General features: G+C 38.2%; 1 protein-coding gene across 1 annotated transcript in view; it reads left to right on the top strand.

Moving 5' to 3' along the window:
* Positions 1-25,136, top strand: part of FBXL4 (F-box and leucine rich repeat protein 4) — a 48,625-nt gene extending 23,489 nt beyond the window's left edge. Inside the window, exons 5-8 of the mRNA XM_027632208.1 lie at positions 3,658-3,871; positions 13,213-13,284; positions 15,274-15,586; positions 23,819-25,136. Coding sequence (XP_027488009.1) covers positions 3,658-3,871; positions 13,213-13,284; positions 15,274-15,586; positions 23,819-23,982 — 763 coding nt within the window. The 3' untranslated portion in view covers positions 23,983-25,136. The remainder of the gene's footprint in view (positions 1-3,657; positions 3,872-13,212; positions 13,285-15,273; positions 15,587-23,818) is intronic.
* Positions 25,137-25,615: the final 479 nt, after the last annotated feature.

The following is a 25,615-nucleotide window of genomic DNA, read 5'->3' as shown; positions in this document are numbered from 1 at the left end:
AACTGGACTGTGATCCCTGCTTGCTGTAGAGTTTTCAGTAATTTTGAACTAGAGGACATAAAGTGGGGATCATTAAGCTAACACTCAACTGTAGGTTTTGGATCCAGTGCAGTTCCATCAGAAACCATTGGAGCAAACATGGTGTCTTCAGTACCCTTGTAAGCATATGTCTAAAGGTATTTTGAGAATTTTGTTTGAGAAGTCTTATGTTCTGACATGAACATACCTTAGATTTTAATTTTGGATCATGAGAGACGTTTATGATACAGACATGAATTACAAGATTAGAAGTTTTTAGCTGACTAAGCTATCCTGATGGGTTTAGCATCACCATGAGCAAATATCGTCCTAACTGCTAATAGATATATTTGATGTTTCAGCAGAACTTCACTAAGACTAAGTCTCTTCCCAAAAGCTGAAGGAGTTGAAAATGAGAAGCAGTTGTTGAGACCAGGAAGAAGGTGATGGAAAGTGAGATTGCTTTTTTTTTTTTTTTTTTAATTAGAAACAGCACAAAAAACTCTGAACAGAAAAAACCACACCCTCCCCCCAAAAAAACCTGCAAAAACAAAAAAACAAACCAAAACCCAAACCCAAAAATATCTTGGAAAAAACCCCAAAACCCCCAAAACTGAACAACCAAAAAACTTGAAACACTGCAGTCAAGAGTGAGGATAAACTTTGAGAAAGACCTAATCCAGTAAAAGAAATGTACATGTTCACATTATTTTAGGTTGTTTAGTTATATTTTAGAACAAATATGAAGGCATGAAGAGAAATCACTTGAGAAATTGTGTGTATAAAGTATTGATAATGAAAGCAAAACTTAAAGGGATGGACAACTGCAGAACAGAGGAGAGACTGAAATCAGGCACTGGTCAGTCTTCAGTGATTAAAGGAGAGGTATGTGAAGAAATTTTGATTTGAGTAGAAGGTACTTTTTTGGATGTTGTTTGTTTTCAAATTAGCTAAGTCGGATCCGGTCATCCAGAGTCTGTTAAGTCTAAGAAGTACGAAGACCATGCCACATTTGTTTTGAAAGCATGGGAACTTGTATTCTACCTTGCCATATGGCTCTACATGGAGATCCATGTAGAAAGACATAAGCAAAAACCTCAGTTCTGAGCAGTCTGTTAAGTGCAAACAAAAATGAGGGTGTCTCCATTGTTTATAGAACTCTGCAGTTCTGCCTAGTGTTCTCTGTCCTGTGCTGTCTGGTGACTTCCTCAGATTCCTCCTCTGTTTCTGTTCATCTCTTTTCTACATGCCTCTCTGCTCATTCTTGTACCCTGCTGTATGTCCCTTATCCCCCTTGTGTTTCTCTTTAACGTCTCCTAAATAACCTTCTCCATGAAGGGCAGTGCTTGTTGCTGTCACTGTGTTTGCTATCTGCCTGTGTGTTTCAAGTGTAATGAGTTTAAATAAAACATTATGAGGATAATAACTCCTCAAGCTGGTGAACCTGGAGTTCTTCTCCAAGTCTAGGGGGTTAACTGAGCATTTCCCTGACTTGGTAATATTAACTTTTAATAGTCCTAGAAAGAGAAAAGCATTGATCTGTACTAATATTTATAGCAGCCAAACCCTGTTAAATTATGTGGCAGTTAAACTAACATCCATTATTGTAATGGTGTAATTCATAAAATATTTATTCATTACCAGATTAAAAGCTAGATGTATAATAAGTGGCAACTGATGGAAAATATGGAAAATATTGCCATTCAAACAAACGTGATAATTTGTTGATGAAAGAAGCTGTGTGAATGTATTGTTAAAGCACTCATTAAATAGAGGAATTGGCTAATTGGTAATCAGCAATGTATCCGTATATCTCTACTCTGATTTCCGTCCTGCATTTCTCCATGACAATGGTGAACTCTATTGCTAGTCAGAAAATAGCAGCTTAATGTTTAAATACCCGATGTTAATGGTTGTGAATTGTCATGTCACTTCAGCTCTGATATTCCCATAGGAAGGCTTATCAGTCTAGGCCAATTCACTGTATCCAGTATGGAAACAGCAAATAAGTGCTTGGTGTTTGATTAAACTGATTTTACAGGCTAAAACAGATTCTGCAGAGGGGCTTCAAAGTTAGGCAAAAATAGCGGAGGAGTAAATTTGGATACATGGCAGAACTCCTGTGGCTCTGGAGCTTATGTCTCCCCTTTCATGTCTCAGATCCTCTCCTTGTTTCTCTTCACATAGGCTCATAGAAATGTTGGATGTTAGGGACCTCTGAGGGTTGTCTAGTCCAGGCCCCCACTTGAGGTACCAGTGTCCCCAATGCTAGATCAGGTCAGTCAGGGTTTCAGGTGACTCTTGGAAACACCCAGGGCTGGAGTTGCCACCCTGGAATCTCTCCCTCTGTGTTGCATAGGATCTGCATAGTCAAACTAAGGCCATGTAATATGCAAGATGAAAGGAATAAAGAAGGATGATGATGAATGAGAAGTATGACTTGAGTGAGTAATGAAAAAACAAGGAGAAGGTTTGAAAACTTGGATCTTGAAAGATCAATTTCAAGTCCTACACTACTGTTAGTGTCGTTGAGGAATGCCTCCCTGAATGTGTCTGCTTCTAAGACCAGCAGTTTCAGCAGGAGCAGATGCTTGGGAAGGCTAATAACTCTTTAGTTGTAGCAATAGGAGTTTTTGTCCAAACAGAAGCCTTGTTTCTGCTGTATCAGTTAAACCCAAGAAGTAACTTTGTGGCGGAAGTATCAGGACCTGAATCTGCTTTGTCTGCATGACGGTTTTTGTAGGATAGAACTGGTAATAGAGCAGGTCAGAATATTTACTATGAGAAACTAATTCATGCTCTTTCACAAGTAGATCCATTATTCTACGAAGTCACATGCGAAACTTGTTGCAACCTTTATTTTAAGAACTTAGATTTTTTTCTACTGGAGAAACCATAAAAATACAACAAAGGCATGGCGAATGTTTAGGGGGTTTTATCCTATTAAATATCAAACTTACAAGCCCAGTGATTGATTTACAGTTTGAAGGTTATCTTTGCAATAAAAAGGGACTTAAGCTTGTGACATAAGCTTGTGTATTTTTAGTTGAAGCTGGGATTAGACGTAATAGACCTTGATTTCTGACACAAGATCTCTGACAGGAAGTGTAATTCATGTAGAGAACATCAAAATTTCTAAATTTTGGATCTTTAGTCATCTGATATCCTGATTTTTTTATAATTCTAATGCAAGTAAAGTGAAATAGTCCTCAGGAATTTCTGTGTTCTACAACAGCTACCAAATGTTCATTTTGACTTACTCGTTAATGAAAGGAATGAGGGTTTTTTTCCTGAAAGTCTTGAAACTGCTTGTTTTAACCACATTTTTACACTTGAAGATTGGTCTCAGATAAATATGAAATTATTGGGGGAAACTTGGAGGCCGTTGTCAAAATTGGCCTTGGACTGTCTAGAAGCATTTCAGACATTATCAGTGTTATACTTTGGTCCATTGTCTCAGAGTAAATGCTAAGAACAAAGCATGTTCCAACTTTCTAAACAAAACAGAATTGTTAAGACTAATGGCTTTTCTTTGTTGAAAGGAATTATTTCCTGATTTACATGTTTCAGATTTTGACAGTATTCAGACTCTCACCTGAAAGTATGTTTATTTTTCACTTAAAATTTGTTATTTTACAGGTTCTTGAAAGTTTGTGGCTCTGAATTAGTACGTCTTGAATTGTCTTGTGGCCATTTCCTCAATGAAGCGTGCTTGGAGGTCATCACTGAAATGTGTCCAAATCTTCAGGAATTAAATCTCTCATCATGTGATAAAATACCACCTCAGGCTTTCAACCATATAGCCAAAGTGGGCAGCCTAAAGCGTCTCATTCTCTACAGAACGAAAGTGGAGGTAGGAACAAGTATTTTTAACCTTTGCAATAAATATTTTCAATCCTGGTAAGATAAAGTTGTGTATTTTTTTCAATAATGAAGAATTCAATTAGGTCTAGCAGGGTATCTGATGATGATTTGGTAACACAAGGTAGTTAGATTAAAGGATAGGCTGTCTTGAATGATTGGCATTTGCTGTGGCTATGCCACAGTCAACATGAAGCCAGTGCCCCTCAGTAACTTCTTACTTTGTGGTAGTTGCTCTGAAGCAGTTATTTTCTTCAAACTAAAAAACAAATTGGTGAGCCATGCTTTTAAGTGCATTTTATATAGAGCTGAATTAGTACCTTGGGTGTATCTGTTCTGTTTCTACATCATTAATTTTTCTGTAAATCTTGGATAAATCTCCTTTATTTCATTTTGACCATTGGCTCTAATTTACAAGGCTTTCTCAGATCCAGGGAAGATGATTGTATCAAAGGTAATGATTGTATAATTTTATTATTTTCTACTGTTGATCGATCAGAATCTTCTTGATTCTACTCAGGGAGCTTCTAAAGTTTGAGACTTCATGCTTGTAATAGCGCAGTAGCTGAGATATACTCTGAAGTTATTGGTAACTCATTTCTTCTCTAACGCTTTGCTGAACAGAGCTTGAAATTAGATTGAATGTAGGTGGTAAAGATTTCCTCACTTTGAAGCCCTTAAATTGTGAAGATTCATTTCTGCCTTTCATGTGTATGGACATGCATCTGCTTGTAGCTGCCAAGAACATTCATTCATAATCAAGTTTTCTTAAGATTGTGCTTCCATTTTATACATAAGTGTAAACAAAAGGCACGGTTCCTAACAAACCGTGGAAGAGAAATGTCGAGAAATTTAAATAGGTAAATTGGAGAGCATGCTTTTGTGTTACTTGCTAATGTAAAGCCACTTAACAATATACATTGTGCATCCCAGATAGAAAAGTAAAATGGAGAGAATGAAGATGTGGAATAGGATTTGAATTAGAGCATTAGAGTTACAAAACCCACAGGTTTGTAGAAATAACATCACCTTTCTCAGCATTAGCTTCTCTTAATGCAAGTCTTTGGATTTCTACACAAAATAGGCTGCCATTCCTTCTGTGCTCTTCAGGTGGTACAGAGATGCTTGGTAGTAAGTGGTGGCTCTATACAAAACAGGATAGACTGATCAAGCATGCTGTGAAGTGAGTAAGACTTCTATAAAACTTGTCAAAGCACTGTAATATCGTTGTGTTCCTGATTTTTGTGAAATTTCTACTACTATCTTCATTGCTGGAGCTTCTAAAGAGCAAACAAAGGAACAGTGCTAATAATTAGTCAAGAGCTTGGCTCAATTGTATTTTTGCCAACTGGATCTGATCAGTGAAAAGAATCTAAAGCTGTGAATCCACAAAGGAAAACTCTTAACTGATAAACAAGTATGTGTTTATTGAGAGAAAGTAAGTAAGAAGGTGAGAAGAACAATGCTGATACAGTCCTCTGTTAAAGTTCTATCTCAAAATCCAAGAAGAAGAAACCAAAAGAAAAATCTGTTCATTTCATTTAGCCTGTTTTCCTAAATAATTCAGTGGCTTGCTTTTTTACTTAAACCAAATAATAACCACCAAATTTTCGTGTCTTAGAACACATCTGGCTAAATAGTACAACTTTTTCTTTTGATTGTGAATTTGGACATGTGTTTAAATAACATAGGATAAGATGAAGATTCTTCACCCTTTTTGTCAGTATGTGATAAAACTGTTCCTGGTTTTGCATTATGCTTTATAAAAAGTACAGAATGAACATTTTAATAAAAGAAATCGTATTTCTTCCATTTACACTCCGAAGTACCTGCCCAGATACAGGATTTCCTTGCTCAGTCTAAGTCATGTGGTAGTCTTTCCTTTTTTTTTTCTTGGCTTTCAATGCTAAAAAAGAAGAGGAAAAAAGTTCTTTCAACATCTAAATTTAAAGTATTTGTTGTACTTTTTCCGTTTATATGATTACTGTGACACTAATAAATAAATTCTAAGAAAACGCTCTCAGAAAATTGACTACTGTAATGATTTTTGTGTTAGGTAGGTAGATTTTGAGGACAGTGGAAACGTAATAAAATTGATAACATGTTTGTCATCTGAGCAATTGTTATTACAGTTTCTTGTTATTTTAGCTGTTTCCTTTGAATAGGTTTTGTTTTTAAAAGTGTTGCCATTGTCTCTGTAATCAAAGCTTCAATTTTTAAGTGTCTGTTTTTAATGTAATGGGCAATGCGGTTGTTCTGCTACTTATTGCACTGCCACTTTGGAAGATGGCTGTGTGATCTGGAGAAGGTTATGTTCTTTGGTCCTAACCCTGCTGATTCTTAATGTATAATGTTATTTCCTTGACTTATTGAGAGCGCATTTGTGTGTGTAAAATTGTTTTCAAACCCCTGAGTTGAAAATTCTAATGCCTTTGAATTATTCCAACCTCTCTGTTAGAAGAGGGAAAGCCCAGTGACCTTCAGTAGCTTTCCAGTAACTAAAAAAAAATGGCCTGCATTGCTATAGTCCTCCCCACAAAATGCAGCTCACTTTTCCAGTACTGTAAGTTCATTTTTAAAAGGTTTAATTCTTAAAGATAGTTTGATAATGTGTATGTTTGAAATAATTTGTAACTTGCTCTGAGAAACTAATCTCAACATTTTATAAATGTAATTTCTGTGCACTCAAGACCACTATTATACTTGTGGGGTTTTTGTGCTGGTGGGTTTGGTATCTACTGATACATAGTGTTTATTCACTGAGAGTGTATTCACAGCATAATTTAAGTGCTTATTGGCATTGATACATTTGAAGAATACAATGAACAGTGGAAGTATTATTGTATATACAGTAACTGGCAATGCACATCTTTTTGCTTTAAGCATGAATAGTATCATGATTTAATGCTTATCATGAAGTATTCAATCCATATAAATAATTCATCCAAAATTGTATTTTAAAGAAATGGAAGCCACAATTACAGTAGGAGAACTTGTCAGTCTCCTTATTACTGGGTGTAAATTGTAACATAAGATTACATAGTATAAAGAATCAGAATATCATGCAACATGAAATATATAAAGAAAAAGTTTTTACAGTTTGTATTGCAATTATATTTAAAATACAAAACAAACTAAATTTAAATCTAATTGCAGTGGGCAAAGGACTTCGGGTTTTTTTCACATATTTTTAAGCAGATGTTGTATTTATAAATTTTATCTCTGATACCTTTGACCAAAAGCAAATTTGGAACTTGGGCAGCTGTGAGAAGGGACACTGGAAATCTTGGATACCAAAAAGAAACATAAGAATCTTAGCAGTAAATGTAATAGCTCTTATTTTCTTATGCCATGAGCAGTAACAGAGTTAATGCTGCCATAAAATTGTTCTACAGAGTTTTCAGAAATAACCTGTTATGGGTCATGTTATACTTTTGAGAGCTGTTGTCTGAGGATTTTCAGTTTGGACAAAATTCCTTTGGCTTGGGTATAAATCTTTAGGATTAAGAGTTGCGAGCAAATAGTGGGGAAAAAAGGGTGAAAGCCTCTAGCTGGAATGTGGATTTTTGGACATAAGTTGAGCTGGTGACAAATAATCATGCAATAAAGGGCCTTGATGGTGCTTTCTGATTTCATGTTGGGCTCATAGGATGGAATTCTGTCATTTGAGCTTGTAGTGTGAAGAGTGAGGGGAAAGAACGAAGGTGTAAAACAAATTTACAGACATAAGGGAGGACATAATTTGACCGAATGAAGCAAAACCAAAATACAGTAATTGAATTAACTACAGAGACTATTACTTTCATTTAATTAATTCAGTAATTGTCATGTTGCTGTGTCCCAGTCCCTGCTGTATCCCTGGCGCTGCCAAGTAGCTGTAGAGAACAAAAAGGTGCCCCTGTACATCCTGAATCCCAGCTTGCAAATTACACTGCACCTGTTTGTGAGGAAGCATGTGTTCTGACTTTTGAAAGACTACACCTGCACTCAGTAATAAAGTTCATTCGACCTTCATTTCCATATACTCTCATTGTTCTCTTACCTGATGCTCATGTAGTGTTCATATTGGATCTGTTTTTAAACCTGCGTCATGAAGTTTTGGAGGCAAAAGTTTTATCACTGTTCAGTTCTTCGTCTCAAAAATAGTTCAATAATCCAAGTGCATTAGGGGGAGATGGGGAGCTGATTTTTAGCGAATACATTCCAGTTCTCTCCCTTTTCTTATAATATCTTCTGGGGTGATAGCTGATGGATGCTTGAGGGACAGTAGACTTCCTGTTCTAATGCCAACTTTTACTGTGTAGGAAAATGGTTTTGCTGCCATATTTATTTTGAATCTATAAATTAAAATGGTCTGCATTAGTGTCAGAGGGCATCACTCAAATATGCTTTGATTGTGGTAATAAAGGGCAGGCTAGAGCATTATCCCCTTCTGCAAACATCAGCTGAGAAGTCATGAAAGGGATTGGCTCCTACATCTGTCAACAGCTTTTTTCAGTCAGGTTGGAGACACCAGCTGACCTGGAACCAGGTGATCTGGGATAAACAGTCTCCAGAAGTTCCTTTCCACACTTGGCTCTTCTGTGATTCTGTGACTTCGTGCTGATGGCACTAATTGTGGCCTTAACTCATGAGCTTTGTTTTCCTAGTGTGCGACCAGGACAACTGCCACACTTTTTCCATCAATAAAATTTGTGTAGTAAACTGGTGATTTTTGTAACTGTGGTATGAGGATAGATACACAGAAGGCTGAGATTCTCTGACATGTATGGTACTGTGTAGGATACTCTATATTGGGATGTGTGTAAGGAAACCGTACTTAAAGAAGGGAGGAAGCCGTCTTTAATGAGATCTAAGATTCTTTTATCTAAGCATTCACTTCAATGAAAAATTTGAAGAAAAAATTACAGAAGAATAAGAGTCTTGTAAAAGATTTAGGCTCTTGTTTCACTGAAGGGCTGGAAGAATTCCCAACTTATGTCATACATAGTTCTTCTGAGAAAGGGAAAAAACAGCCTGTTGTTTGTCTCCAGAAAAAAAGTAAGAAATTTAAAAGTAGCTTTTCAGATTTGTCTATAGAAAGAAAGTTTATTAAAAGGTGCAGCCTATTTCTTCCCTAACCCAACCCCAAAGTAAAACTTTGTTGTTTTTCTTAAGCTTTTCCTTTAATCTTTCAGTCACACTGTGGTGCACTTGTTTTCATGCCTTGTATGATAGTGCAGCCATTATGTGACAGCCATATTATAGTGCATCATTTGTATTTTTCAAACCCTTTTTATTTTTTTTTAATCTCTGAGTACTCGACAATGAAACTGCAATGAGTAAATAGTCAAATATTCAAAGTGCATCTTTCACAGGTGAGTCACATCTGCCAGACAGAAGGGTTTTCTGTTTCAACAGATACTGAACTCAGGCTATCTGTTGGATGCTTTCCTTTCATACTAACATTAGAAATGATTTACACTTCTTGCTGTATCGTGAATGTAAAAAATCCTGAAAAAAGCCAAGTAAGCTTCCGTCTCGCCAATTGTATTTCTCTGGCACCAGTATTTGGTTTCTCTGCTGATGGGTTGTCTGTTCAAACCAACAATGCTTTTGCATCATCTAAACCAAAACATACGTGTGATGGCCAAGGCCTTTACAAAGACAGGTAAGATACAGTTTAGTCCAGTATCAGCTATTTAGTTGAACTATACACAACACGTAACTGTCTTCCAGGCTGGCATGTATTACAGAGTGGAGGGTTTTGATGTTTGGGCAGTCCTGTCACCTGTCTTGTGTGGAGTAAATTAGGATTTCAAACAGTAATCTCATCTCTTGTCCAAGACAGGATCAACTCTGTCCTTTGTGACAGACATTTTTCTGACCTGTTCATAAAGATTGCAGAGAACCCGCAGTCAGTCTTCCCTTTTTCTGAGGTTTAGGACTAACTACGATGCCCTAAAATATTTCTGAAATCTGCTCTGTAATGTTGGGTTTAGCAACACTATTCATATCCTTCTGATCAATTCAACATCAGTCTTCTCTCTGAAAACAACTTCTACACTGTATGTTTTCCTCATCTAAAAACATCTTTCCTGGGAATGGAGGATAGGACAGACGATTTTATTTGCCCCCTTTGAACTCTTCCTATTGTCTGTGCCATCTTACAAAAATTAAGTATATTAGTAGGTTTTGTTTTGGCTTGGGTGGCAAAAGAAATGTAGACCACTGAAGCCATGACTCCACAAAGAAAAAGTAAATCTTAAGTTTGTTTACGGAGTGGGTTTTTGTTTTGTTTTGGTGTATTGTTATTCGTCTACTCTTTTCTCAATCTCTATAAAAGGGAGCAGGTATGAAACTAAACTTTACTTTTGGTTCAGAGAAAACTCACAAAAATCTCCAAACTATACATGTCTTGGTTGATAGGCTCAAGAATGTTGTTAGAGGATAGTCTTTGATTTGACTGTCTCTGCTTGGCTGAGAAAGTGAAATTAGACTCCAGCTTAAAGCTTGCTGATACAGAATTTAGGTGGCCTCAGCTCCTCTTGTGAAGCACTCTAACATTTGAAGTTTGGCCTGTGCTACAGGTTCAGGTTGGGATGATTGCCTTGCTCTTTTCTTTTGCTTGAATAGGAGTGTTATGGCTCATGTTGTATTGCAAGATGAATTGTACAGACAGATGGCCTGAAACAGACAGGTTATTACAATGATAGTCCTTCTATATGTAGTGCATATGGATTCTGTGAGCTGCCATTCTCTCCTGCTATTTTCTTGTCTTTTGCCACCTGGATTCTCAGTTGACTGAGGCACAGCTAGGCATGCACAAAGGTTTTTTTCTTCTTACATGACATATGCAAAGCCCACCTCAGTTACAGAAGAACAGACACTGCATATGAAAGAAATCTGGTTTGCTGTGTGTGGGCATGTATGCACCCCAGAAGAGGAATTAATATAGCCAGTATAATTAATGTTGAGTATGTAGTTGTTTACTCTTGGGCTTGACTTGGCATGATTTGTGATGGTATGACATGGTATTCTACCAAGCTCCTTTCTATTACCCAGATTTCTAGTGCGTTTTTTGAAGTTTTTTTGGGTTTTTTAAATAATGGTTTAAAATAATACTTTAGGTGTTACAGGTTGTGAAAAGACCTTTGAAAATGTGGACTCAGTGCATGTCAGTACAGGAAGGACTGTCTTAAATAGAGAGGGACGAAAAAGGTACTCTGAGAGGTGCATCACATTCCTGTTGAAGTTAACATAAGGATCTCAGTTATCTATCAAGATAACTATGAATACTAGTCTTCCTATCTATTTTACGCCTTTCTGAAGAAGTATGGAATTGATCTCACACCCTACAAGCTGTTCAGAGTGACTGTTCACTTTTGTACTGTTTGTGTCAATTAAAGAAAGAGATCGCTGGTTTCTGTCCTTTCAGGCCAGTGTGTAAATTCCAGTCTGGAAACCATTACTAAAAAGCTCGGTGAAATGCAGCAAGGTACTGAGCTTTCCTGTGGAGTCATCTGAATACCTGCAGAAACTCTGTTTAGAACTGTGTGTGCAGTCAGAGACTGCTTTTTTTATCTCCAATATTTAGGGTTTGGAGAGAGGGGTTTGGGGATTTTGCTTTTAATTTGTGCACCTGAGTAGGTTCTAAAGCTCATAACTTTCACTGAGTTAAATAGTAAAGACTGTGTCTCATTCTCTTTGAGTTAGTCGTTTATTCATGTTTAGTGGTCCAGATGAAGCATTTGCTTAGTTAGTGTGTAATTTAAAATGAATTGGATATTTACACATTTACGAGCTTTAAGATGTTCTTAATAATATCTTTAATAGTGACTTTTCAATGCTCTTGTGTTCCATTCCCTAGCTACCTTTTCCTTTAAAAACATGAATGAAAGTTAAGCAAGCAAGCAAGTGAATAGTGACTTTGTAAGACTTCTACCAAGATATATGTGAGGAAGGCTTACTCTTAGCATCTACTTTTAGGCTGCCTTTGGAAAATCAAGTCTTGGAAGGCCAAGTTGGAATCGAGATTCCATACCTGTCAAGTGTTGGGTGTTTATAATTGCTCCCCAGAGACACCTAAATTAGATGTCTGAAATGGTATCTGTGAATACCCTGTGCCGTGTCACTGTTCTGTGTCTGCCAGTCTTTCTGTGCAAGGAATCACATGTTATTTCTCAGTGATAGGACAAAGGATGAGTTTGTGCCAAGTTTCATTAGAAAGCAACAAACTGAGGAAACTACATAAAGCATTTAACTGTAAACTTTCTGCAAATAAGTAAATTTATATTTTAAAACCCTATAAATTATACTACCCATGCGTATGAATATTGTTGACAAGTGTTCTTTTTGGAATTACACTTAATAGCAGTAGATTATTTGTCACTTGTGTATTGCTTGGGCTTTTTATCTACTAGAAACTGTTGTATATCCTGTAGAAATCCACATACTTTTATTGTTACTGTGTTGTGAAGCTTAATCCTGTTTTCAGCTCATATAGATTACAAAGTCCTAACAAAGTGATGTTTTAAGTATGATGCACAACTATTTGTGATGTGAATCCCAGACTGTGTTCTTTTTTTGCACTGTGCATGTTTCCAACAAGAAAACAAAATATGACTACAGACAATGCAGGAGGGTCTTTTCTGTATCTTAGAAACAGAAATAAAAATCCATGAAGTTTCACTTGCTGTGGAGGAGACAGGCCACGTACAGTACATTTTATAAGATGACTCTGATGTCCAGTTTCAGGCTGAGCAGCATGCAGTGCTTTCTGAAAAGAATGACCACATTAAATGGCAGGAACAGGGCTGTAAAATACATGTTACATGTTTCAATCTGCATGCTAATAGTGACAGGTGCTCCGTGGTTGTCAGCATCCTTGTCAGCACGGAGACTCTTTGACCTTAAAGTCACCAACTGATGCTGTGCAGCTCTATTGGCAGTTCCATCAGGCTGCAGCTGATCAGCGAATGTCAGAGCCTTCGCTCTTCTTCTGGTGTGTCACCAGCTCTCTTGTGTTTTCAGGCTGGCCTTGCCTGTTATTTGATCTTGCTACACTTCTGCAGCTTTCCTATGGGAAATGAGCGGATAGGTCAGTGGTACGTGGGTATCTTCAGGGCAATGCAAACCCCCATCCAAAGTGATTTGCATAAAGGTTTGTAATGATTACCTTTGCTTTAAGCCAACCAACGGGTAAAGTACCCAGGGACTCATTAAGTGGCATTTGTTCCCCCTGTAACAGAATTTTGAGCTGTATTTCAGGAAATGCGGTGGCAGCCTTTAATGTCTAATTGACCTCTTTGTTTCACTTTCCATATTTCCTTCGGATGTGTTCCCCCATGGCAGCAAACAGCCCTGCTCAGTATTTTGAACTTCTGCTCGGAGCTGCAACACCTCAGCCTGGGCAGCTGTGTCATGGTGAGTACTGGAGCCGCTTGGGGTGTATGTGTACAAGCACTCGCTCGCTTTGGAACTCAGTCTGGGGTTGTTTCACAGCAGTGTGTTAAATGCTAGGCTGATATTAGGCTCTACTCGCTTGGAAAGTGCAACATAAATGCAGCTTGGTCATATACATAGGGGTTACATACCAGTTTAGTGGGCCTAAAGCATAGCTTGTAGGCTTTTTCATAGTTCTTCATGTGTTTTTTGACAGTTTTTGGACATTCTTTATATGCATAATTGCTTTTTCTTTCCAAGGCTAATAATCCAAAGTTAAAAATAATTACTTACTTTTATGCAGCTCAGATCATCATTCCTAGCAGCTTAATTCTTGTGTCTGACCCTACAGTAACAACCACAAGAGCAATATCTTTTGGCAAAAGCCATTTGAGTTGTAGACTTGCTGGGCACATTCATTGGTTTGAAGAAAGTGAATACAGGGACAGCAGCAATTCCTGCGGGGCACTTATTTGAACTGTATTGCATGTGCACGCCTGAGCTGTGTGTAGAGGGATTCAGGCTTGCTGCTATCCCTGGTGGTAGCAAATTGCTGATCGGGGCAACTTAGTTGAGCTTCCTCATAGTTCAGGAATCACAGAATAGTTTGGGTTGGAAGGGATCTTAAAGTTCAGCTGTTTCCAACCCCCCTGCCATGGGCAGGGACACCTTCCACTAGACTTGGTTGCTCAAAGTCCCATCCAACCTGGCCTTGGACACTTCCAAGGATGGAGTATCCACTACTTCTCTGGGCAACCTGTTCCAGTGCCTCACCACTCTCACAATAAAGGATTTCTTTGTTACCTGAATCTACCCTCTTTCAGTTTAAAACCATGTGGTAGTTTGGTCTAGGCCTTCCTTGGTGACCAGTTTGTAGCCAAGGAAGTGCCCAGATTTACCCAGTATTCCCTATGATTTTTACGTAAGCCGGGCTATAAGAAGAAAGGAGGGAAGGCCTTAGCTCTCTTTCCTTCCGGCGGCTTGGAAGTGTGGGTTTCCCTGCTGTTGAGTCTGCCGTGTTGGGGAGCGAGGCCTGGTAAGGCCTTGTCAACCTTGGGAGACGGAGGCTGCCGGCGATCGTTCCAGAGCGACTCTCCGTTGTCCCAAGGAGAGTAGTAAGATAGTTTTTTTTGCCAATTCTTTTAGTTGCTAGATATTGGGCTACTAATCAGGATACATATATATTTTATTTTGGTTTTGTTCCTTTTCCCTTCCCCCTTCCCTTTCCCTTGTGAATATATATATATATTTCAGTTGTATATAACTGAACATAAGTGTATACATTAACATAAGTGTAAATGTATTTATATATATTGCTTTAGCTGTCTCTCTCTCGTTTCGGTTTTCTTGGTTATTTTTTTTCTCCCTCTTCTCTCTGAGGTTTGGGGGTGGGGGGGGGGGATGACTTCTTGTGGTAAGGTTTGGAGACTTGGCAGGGAGCCAGCTTCAAACCATATCAAACCATTACCCCTTGTCCTGAATGCATGCCCTTGTAAAAGTCCCTTTGGCTTGCCCAAAGTAATTAATAAGACAGAGATGCAGCAACTGATCAACCTAAATTGGAAAATAAGCATGTTCTTCAGTCTGCAAGTGCTTATGGTTGCAGTACCTGTGGTCAAAAAAATAGCTGTAATAATCTTTTACAGGAAAAACAACTGTGAAAAAAGTGCTTTTCAAAGAAAATAAACTTTTTGCTGCATTTTGATCCTTAGTTTTAAGTGAATTTAAAAACACTTACGTCTGATACTAAGTGAATTTAAAAACACTTGTGTCTGGAATTTATAGGAAATTAATTTTATTTTTGTCTTTTGTAAAAGTAGACCTCATTGTACTCTACAATGAACAATTTTCAGAGCTCTTTAGAAATTACATGCTTAAGACAAATCTGTAGGTGTTAGGAAGCAAATCTTGAAACATGCATATATGTCTGGAAAGATGGTACACATGACAAAGTGTTTGCTTTCCTTGCAGATTGAAGATTATGACCTTATAGCAAGCATGATGGGGGCAAAATGCAAAAAGCTTCGCAGTCTGGATTTGTGGAGATGTAAAAACATAACTGAAAGTGGAATCGCAGAATTGGCTTCGGGCTGCCAGCTTTTGGAAGAACTTGATCTTGGTTGGTGCCCTACGTTACAGAGCAGCACAGGCTGCTTCACGAACCTTGCACGTAAACTCCCAAACTTGCAAAAGCTCTTCCTTACGGCCAACAGGTCTGTGTGCGACACAGACATCGAGGAGCTTGCTGCTAACTGTACACATTTACGGCAGCTGGATATATTGGGTAAGAAAATACGGGAATATTGGTATTTATTTGACTGTGTCTCAAAAACCTTGTGGTTAAAAAGGAGACCTTAAGACAAAACTCTCTTCTAGACATATTTTTAAAATAATTGTTTCTTAAAATTATGGTTTGGCATATGAAAAAAAAAGAGGAAGTTTTCCTCACTGCAGTATGTTTCTGACTCAGAATCCAGTGGGTTTATACCAACTATGTAGTGGTTAGGATGCGACGCTCTCACCACCGCGGCCCAGGTTCGATTCTCAGTCAGGGAACTCCTCCAGGCAGATGGAGCTCGTCAGCCCTGTAAGGCCATCCATCTAAGAGAAGGTCACTCTAAACAAACCTACGTCCTGAGGACCTCACTGCCACTGTCCAAGCTCACTCGGCCCCGGCAGATGAACCTTAGGATTAAAGGGTGGGCTCAGCTCAGCACACACTGTGTCTCACCTAAAAAATCCACTGCGCAGGCTCGAAGGGTAAAGACCTTTCCCAAATCTCCGTTCGCGAAGACTGGCCGTGAAACATGAAACTTTGACTGCTTAGTATGAATTGCTTAAACTGAGATTTAAGTGCAAGATTTTTTCCAATAACTTTTAGTTTGATGACCATAGCTTTGTTTAACTGAAATGGTTCTCTTTGACTGTAAGAAGAACCAATTTCTTATCCTTTTTCTGCTTTTATTTATAATTTTCTTTCTGTGACAAAGTATATTTATAGTATGAGTCTGTGATCAATAAACAGATTTTGCTTTTGTGCAGTACATATACACTATGCAATACTGACTTTCTTTGTCACTTTTAGCAGGAAGGGAATTTGAGTTATTAAAGATGAAAAGGTACTTACCAGCAAAACTTTACATGGACTTTCTAGAAAGGTGGGAAGGAAGTGGTGAGGGGCAAAAAGCATAGCAAATCTGAAATTTTTAATCCTTTGCAGCTTCCATAGTTAAAACTATTTTTAGAAATCTAAAGTAAATATACGTTGGATTCTTCAGTAAGGACTTTGAGAAGTGTAGTTTTGCAGGATACTGAATCTATTCTTTATATGGTGGAATATAAGATTTTGTCTTTGTAATAATGTAGGACAGCAGGGTAGTTTGTGGCATCAGTGTGAGAGTAATTTCTTTATGCTTTGACAGCCTATTTTCACTGGGTTAGTTGTAAAAAGAAGACTTAAATGAAAGGGAAAAAAACTAACTGCATTGTATATTTTTAATATTTAATAATTTTAATGAAAATATTACATTTAGGTTGAGAGAGACACTGCAAAAAGCTGAGAGCCCTCAACTCAAATAATGTTCCAAGCAAGTTGAAGGCTATCAGCATTTATCATTACAGAATATTTAACATATGTCTTCAGATTGTCACTCCAGTACAGGTAGTACACTCTTCTATTGTGAAATAGAGGTTATTCATCTTTGACTGAGAAAATGGTCTTCTGACCAGTATGGGAAAGGAGGATGAACAGATTAAAACCTTAACTTGACGTAGTACAAATTGTGGAGACTTGATGTATATGTCCACAGGAGGTGCTGTGTTTTGTGTATCTTTAAGAGAATCTGTTTTGTAGCTAGGTTATCAAGGGCACGTTTCCCTATTCAGACATGAAAAATTTCCAAATGGCATAGTGAATTAAGTCTTTCATAAACATGTGTGTGCTCCTGACCACCAGCTTCCATATATTTCTGTTGCAATGGCATTGTGTCTGCCCATGAAGTGGTCAGACCTCTTCACTGCATCTGGGGCTCCCCAATGAAGAGTTTGGCTGTGTTAAGCCTGTGGATAGTCTGCCAGTTCTGTTGTCTCTCTGCCAGCAGCGAAGGCTTGTTGCCACACTTCTTTAGCATTTGAATTCACGTTTTAATTGTTTAACATCTTATTGATGTTTGGGGGGGGTGCTGAAAAATAGTTTGTGAATGGGGAAAAGGAGCTTGTTCTGTTCCCCAGGTGCTTACCAATGTTCTTGAATCAAGTGGATTTGTAACCAAATTTTCTCGGTGAGGTTGCATGTTGGGTTCAGATAAATGCTCTGTAGGGGATATGCAGTTGAATTATCTGCAAGATGTTACCAAAAACTGTAGTATTCACCTACCAGACCTCACTTCGTTCCTACAGAGAAATATTTAGTAGAGTGAAAAGAAGGTTGTCTTCTGCTGTAAACAGGTCAGTACAGGGTGATACGATATATGTGAAGGACTTACCCCGCTTTTTTGGCAACAGCAAGAAAACAGTGTTAGTTTCTTTGTCTGAATATAGTAAGCACTACAGTCTGTGGTTAAAAGAAAGAGCTGTCAAGTGGAACAATGTTGGGTCGTCTGGAGGTAGAGTTGCCAGGTAACTCATGTAAGTGCAGAAGTCTCTGTTGTCTGAACTAAAGAGCTAGTCTCTTACTGTGCAGGAGTACCAAGAAAGTCATAAATCTCTGTATGTGCTCTAACTTTTGGCATCTGATGTAGGGCCATACCGTTACTTTAAGCTGCATAAACGTGTAATATGTTTTTGTCCTTTAGAAGAAGTGTGACAACAGGTCTGAAGCTGTTAGAGGCCGGAGGTCAACACTCAGCTTTGCAAGAGTAACCTTGAACAGTGGGTCTTCCCTGTGATGTGAACGAATGAAAGATGTTCTCATTATATCCTTTGTCATCTTCCAAGTACAGAAATGTCTGGCTTGTACATGCATTGTGGAGGATGTAGAAGTATTGTGTCTAGGTTAGCACTGTGTGCTGTAAGGCAACTTCTTTTGCTTCAACAAAGCTGCATAAAAGCAAGATTTTTTTTTGCTGTATATATAGGCACTTACCTAAGTAGAGGTCAGAATGTCTTACTCTGCGCTGTACTCACCAGTGTTGAATATACTATACTGGTGTCTCTCTGCAGTTGCTAGAACTTATAAACTGGCTAGGGAAAACTTCTTGTTTCAGTTATAGATTATTTATCATCACAATAGCTTAAGAGCTGGAGGAGTCTAAGCCTCTGAAAGAAATCTTGTTGAGCTGTAAGTGATGCAAAATGCATGTTATTATAGCCTGGCTGCTGTTTTAAGGTGATAGGTCCTGCAGCTTACTACCCATCTGTCCTTTAGCATAATTGTTTAGCAATTTCCTTGTTACAGAGTCAGAGGACTCTGTAGAAGATGAAAACTGCTGTTTTTCAAGAGCTCCATAAACTTATGGCTCTTGTAAAGCATTGTTGGATTGTGGTGGTGTATCCCCTGCCCTCCCCCAAGGCTGCATTATGATTTGAGACACCTTAAAACACTCATTTCACAACATGGATGTCTGGCTGTGTTTGTGCTGTGTAAAACATACTTCGTAAAGTAAACTGTTTAAAAAAGCACGTCATGGATTGGGTCTGTATCTGCTATATTACAAGTTTGGAAGAGGAAGCGTGATGTAAGTGTGTCACTGAGTACATGAGGATGTTCTTCTCTTGAAGTTTTAGTTCTGAGCTTTCTTTCACCTGTTACATACTGAGCTGCCTGCTTACAAGTATCATTTCCCTGTTGGCCCACATCTTTTCCGCTGACTGACATGGCATATTTCCACCTTGTGGTAGGATGATCCAGCTGCGATCATCTGGCAGTCTTGTAGTGATGCAGTACATCAGCTGGTGCTGTCAAAAGTTAAGTGGACACATCCAGACCTGTAGTTAAAAACTAGTCTTCAAACTGTGATATAGTGTTGAGAATGTGACGAATCAACCTGAACGGACAGTGCTTAAAGCTTTTCTTACACATAGTATCAGCTGCTTAATTTCTGTTTCTGTGGGGTTCCCAGCTGCTGTCAAGGGTGAAGAGTAAGTCATATTAATCTCGCTCCCCAAAAGTTCCAACTGCTTCTGTCCTGCACCAAAAAGGTAATGAAAAACAGACACCCTTGTTACCGCAAAAATTCATGTATTCCTATCTACATGCCGACACCTCCCACACCTTCCTGAGCAACAGAAAACCCAACTGCCCCCTTGCCAGCTGTCAAAGTTTTCAGCTTTATCTTGAGAACATCAACACATAGTTAGTCAATTCAAACATGAAAATGTGTAGCATGTTAAAATTTTGAATTTGAGTTGTGTGGAATAGATTGGAAAAAATGTAAAGACTAAAACGTTAGTCTGGTTGGTCTGGGGGAGGAAGGAAGAAAAGTAAGAACGTTTGAGGGAAGAGTGATAGTTATTTTCAAGGTCTCTACTCTTAAATATTATTTGGTGTGTAGTAGTATCCCTTGCCCTAGAAACTGGGGCTCTGGCAGTTTTTATAGTGCACAGCTCTCCTGAACAGCTCTAGAATTTGAAGACTTGGATATATGATACATATAAATTAAATCATTTAGAAGTACCTTTTACGAAGGTGATGCCAGAAAATTTTTTTCTGAGCGTTAACTGAACAGCAGAAGTAAATAGCAGATTTTAATATATTGGTTATGTTTGTATTCTGAGAATTGGCTGATTAGTCCATACAGGAGAAGTTGTAGTAAATAACAAAGGTCCAAAAGCCTCCAAACTCTAGAAGACATGCACTACATAGACAACTAGCAGGATACATTGTTAGTCTTTCAAAAGCAAGGGAAAATGTGCTATATTAAAATTCTGAAATGCTTTTGAATGGGCTTTTAAGATATATGCATGACTAACTGTACGTTGTATAAATAAAAGTAAGATTACAGATAATTGCTTATCCTGAGGTGTGAATAACCAAGCCCCATGGATTGCTTTTAGATAAAGGTATTTCCTAACATAAAATTTTGAGAAGGAAAAAAAACCCGAACAGGTACGGTAAAGCATGCAATTTAGGATGACCTACTTAGTTGCAAATCTATCAGAAATCTTAGTCTTAGATGAAATGGTAGGAGAACTGTCGAAGTTCAGGTAGGAAGGAATGAAGAACATCCTACACAAAAAAATCTATGGCTAGGCATCTAGATCTAGCATTTTGTAGAAACACACGTTTGGATCTTGAAGCATAAAAGCTGTGATGCATAAATGAGACTGGTTTTAGATGGAGGTGCTGATGTAGTAGCAATTTTAAGGCTTGGTAGAAAAAAGATAAGTAGCATAATGTGTTGTTCCTAGAGTCACATTTGGAATGGGAGAGCAGGTCCTTATGGTAGAACAGTGATACTGTGGTAAAGTTTATGATCAAGTGAAGTGAATAAATAAAACATATTACAGAAACAGCCCCTAAAGCTATAGGGGCTGTTTCATCAACCACCAGACAGTTGTGATGACAGGGATCATATGATAAGGGAGTTAAAAATCACAATGATAATGACAACCTTTATCTGTGTAGATGAGGTAAAATTTGGGGCACGATAGCAAAGACTGTCTTTGGGTGATGTTCAATAATGTCTCAAAGCAACCAATCTGAGCCTGACACAGAATAACTGAAGAGCACATTTAGATACTTCCTTGCTTATGCAGAAGAGTACTGGAGACTACTGAAACCATTTGATGTCTTTCTGGAAAAGAATCCTGTTCAGAGGAAATAGGAAGATGAACTCTAGAAAGCAAAACAAAATCTGAGTTAAGGCGGTATAAAATATTATGGAATCATTGGCTAAAGCTGAATGTTAAAACTGTATTTCAGCTATGGTAGAAGTTTACAGGTGAATTACTGAGGTTGGTAGATAGTCTGAATGTCAAGGATTGCTCAGATACAAGGCTACTGCAGGAGTACTGTTGTCTGTCCGTTAGTGTTCATGGCAGGGGGGGATCAAGAAAGCTGCTACATCAGTACCATTCTTTCCAAGAGATTAGCCTGGAAAGCTGCCTTAAATTGGAATGCCAATATAGAAAGCTTTTGAACAAATCAATACATTGAACAATAATAAATTGTTAGGACTAAATGGTATTTATGCAGGAGTTCTAAATGAGCTCAAATACAAGGCTGCGGAAAGCTTATTTCTGGTGTGTGATCTGTCACTTAAATCAGCCTCAGCACTAGAGTAATTCAGGGTTACAAATATGGCCCAACTTTCTGTAAAGGGTGCAGTTTAGGAGCTGCAAAACAGTGGTATTGTCTTTTGCTCTGTGTAAAGCAGTTGCAACCATAAGAAAGTCAGTCAGTGGACATGAGAAGGCCATTACCATATTTTGAAGCAGAGCTGCATCCCTGCAAGGATAGTATAGTTCTGCCTCTCCAGTCTCTCAGAATTCCTTGGAGTTTTTGGTGAACCTGAGCACTGCTCCAATCCATAGAGGATTGAATTTTCAGAAGCTTTAGCCAAGGTTGTGCTGCTTTTGTAACTTAGCTGTCTTCTTCTGGATTATGAGTGTTTCAGAGACAGCAGAGGACAAGAAGGTATCGTCTCTTTTCACAGTGAAGTTATATCACTACTGTGGTCACCAAGGGTCTGCACTGATCTGCTTATAAGTAAACCAGGCAAAGGGGTGAATAATGCCAGAGGGCAACACACAGGTATTCAGGGTGGAAAAAACTTAAACTGAAGAACTTAACGCTGAAAAATGGCAGAATGATCTTTTGATTCTTATTAAACAGGTGATAAAACAGGAGAAAAACCATTCAATCAAGTGCAAAGTGGTTGCGTGAGGCAAAATAGTATTAAACTAAGTATATGGGGGACTGGGCTTATATTAGCTACTGTTTTGTCAGAAACACATCCTATGGATAACATCAGCTCATTGCCCAACATGATTCTAATGGGCATAGAAAAGATTAGGGTTTCTTAGGCAAGAAACAGAGAAAACACACTAAGACCTTATTATAAATTTGCTAACTTTGCGCTCAGTGCACTGTATAGTTCTGGTCAACCAGTTTGAAAGCACTAAATTAGGGCAGAAACAACACAACAGGAGTCATTTTGAGATGCAAGAGAGTCTGGAAAACAGACAGCCTTGAGGGAACAGATGTCCATGGGATTATGAGTCATATAGAAATAGCGAACTGAGAATGATCTCTCACTGCTTCTTTCATTGCCCCTTAATTATTGCAATTAATAGACTGAGGTTTTTGCTTGTTTGTTTAACATTATCTAGTTAAACTGTGAAAGTTGTGAAGGGGCTGTAAGGATGAAGAAATTCAGAAAAGTAGTAGAATTCATGAAAGATAGCTTTAGAAAACCCTAAAATGATAATTTTTGGCAATTGAGAAGATTAACCAATGAAAAGCTACTTTAAAAATCTGCTTTTGCTTTTCTTTTTTCCATTTTTTTTTGGGATGGGGGCAGGTGGGGAACATTATTGGCCCTGGCCCTAGACAAGATCCTCGACTAGGTGGCTTTTTGAGGTGCAGTTAGCTCAAGATGGAGCTGTGTAAGTTGAAGTGTCTACCAGCAGGTTTCAGCAGTAGTGTTGGATATATAAACTCTTTTTAGCAGGAGAGCTTGATGGGTGATTTAGCCCACTATAGACATCCAGACTCACTTCACTTGCCTAGAATAATGTGCCTGGCTTCCAGCCATTCCTGTAAGGCACGAATCTCCTCTTCTGGGTCCAGTGTACTGTCTGCCAGCTCTGTATGGAGTCCTGTATTGTGTAAGGAACCCCAAGGAGCACTGGATGCTGACTGATACCCCAATGCCCAGTCAGCTGCATCCTGTGCTAAGCACTGTGGACTACTGACTGGATTTCCATCAGCTATAATGAGTGTGTGGATACGTGCTTATAAATGTCCATTTATTCTGACTGAATCCCATGCTTGATCTGACCCTGTGTGACACTTACAAGTTCATTCACTATGGTCTTGTCTTTAGCATGATTAAATAGTGGTTTTATTTAGTGTACATATAGGTATGATCAATAATCTCTTGAACAATTGCCTCTGCATGTGTGTAACACCCACACTCACTCCAGAGCCCTGGGAGCCTTGCTGATGTGTTTGGAGTCGGAGTAGCCCCCAGTAGCTCATCTGCTGTGCTGGTCAGTGCAGTCACAGGAGAGTCATGAGTGTAGCGTTCCCTGTTGCTTGCTGCTAAAGCCCAGCATCTGGTCACTGGGAGGTTTTGTGACTTTAGGTACCTGTCTTCTGTAGTTAAAGATTCCCCTTGAAATTGTAAAGTTGCCCCCAATAGAAAATGATGGTTCCTTAAGGAGTTAAGAAAATACCATCGGCTTTTTAAAGGTAAAAGTTCTGCACAGTCTCTGAGAAGCTCTTAATTTGATAACTAATTGAAATAATCTAGATAAAAGTTGTGATATAGTAGCATTTTTTTCATGTCACAGTACTAACAGCTTTAAAACACTATTCTTAGTAACTTTACAATTCTGTTTTGTTTTTGAACAGGGACGAGGATGGTGAGCCCCGCATCTTTAAGAAAATTGCTGGAGTCTTGTAAAGATCTTTCTTTACTCGATGTGTCCTTCTGTTCGCAGATCGATAATAGAGTTGTGCTAGAACTGAATGCCAGCTTTCCTAATGTGTTCATAAAAAAGAGTTTCACCCAGTGACTCCCTACATATGCTGCTGTGGAACTCATTTGACAGAGTTGTTTCCTGTAAATTTGTGCTTTTTTAAAGAAGAATATAAATCTGCTGTGAAATAGTGGAAACTATTAATTATCTATACAAATGGGTAAAATACATTAAAATGTATTATGTTTCTTAAAGAGTTGATATTGTACCTAAGAATTATTTTACTCTGTGTTGATTGGTAACACTGCATGTTTTTAAATACCAGCCATATGTTTGGCTTTAATGAAAAGCAAATGAATGTCTTCTTAAATGTCCCTTCAAAGGGTGTTACACACAGTAAACTATGTTAATATCCAGGTGAAAGCAAACGTTCAATATTGAGCAGTAAGGAAAATATGGGTGCTTCCTTCTTATGTGTTTGTGTGTGTATATATAAATGTATACAGATGTATTTGTATATACATACACAGATATTGTAGCATTCTAGTTTGGCCTGCAGCATAAGATGCTGTGATCTGGCCTATAATTAGTTATTTGTTTTTCAAGCTGTTTAAGCTTGTATAGGAACAGATCAAAAAGGCACTTTGTCCTCTTCAGTTGTTTGGCAGTGATCTGTATCTGATACATTTTTCTCCCTTCCTCCACCTGAAGTAGATGTAGTGATGTTTTACAGTCCACCCTAAGCGACACAACAGATAAATGCAAGAACCTGAACCACCTGAACTTAGAGCAGAAGCAAAAGAGAAAATTGCCATCTGCTTCTTGGTATTGAGATAAAAAGTTTGAGCCAGGTACTTAATGTTGTAGCTGGTAATGTGTAGAAAACTCCAGCGTAGTTTTCTTTTTCAAATTTCTGACGTGGTCAAGACTTGATTTGTGATACATCTGCTTATTGTGCAGAGTACCATGAAAAGTAGAATTTAGGGTAATGCGTTAGCACTGTCCCTTACACTGGCATCAAATTTACTATCAGGAGTGAAAACAAGCATCGCTGTTCAGTAAAACAGCAATGAAAATATAATGGGTTTGAAACGGGCAATGTTGATCTGGTGATTTTTTAATCACCAAACCTCAGTGTTGGATTTGTTTTGTTTGGGGTTTTTTTTTTATTTTTGTTTTGTTTTTTGAAGAGATGGTAGCTCAAAGTACTATTGCACTCTCTCTTTAGCACTGCTTAGCCTCTGGAGAAGGAAAACTCTGCTGGTGGACAATTTCTAAAGGTTTCTTCCTTTTGCACTTTCTTGGATGAAGCTTTTCACTTTTTTTTTTTCTTTGAATAGCACCACTAGAATATGTCAGTATGTACAGCTTGAGTTTAGAATTTTGCCTTTTTGGCCATTGTTGATGAATATGGACCGTGAAATATAGCCTGTCATTTGATATTAGCTCTATTATCCTTGTATTGATGGCATTTATTGCCTACTGGACTAAGAAGAAAAATACTTTGTCTGGCAGAAGTACATTATTGTACTGAAGATCAGTTGCAAAGAACACTTCATTCATGCAGTAAATAACCAAACTGCTACTAGAGGACTGCTATGAATCATTAAAAATCTGACAATCTCTATGACTCCTGAATGACTGCTTTGATCTCTTTGTGCTGGTGCCAATACTTTATAAACCATGTCATGAAACAGCTACAGAACATTTATCTGATTTTTATTGAAAG

Source organism: Corapipo altera, unplaced genomic scaffold (genome assembly GCF_003945725.1).
Source record: "Corapipo altera isolate COAL_440 unplaced genomic scaffold, ASM394572v1 2b, whole genome shotgun sequence".
Classification (NCBI taxonomy): domain Eukaryota; kingdom Metazoa; phylum Chordata; class Aves; order Passeriformes; family Pipridae; genus Corapipo; species Corapipo altera.
Note: the sequence above shows the minus strand (reverse complement) of the source record. Positions and strands in the feature narration are given on the sequence as shown.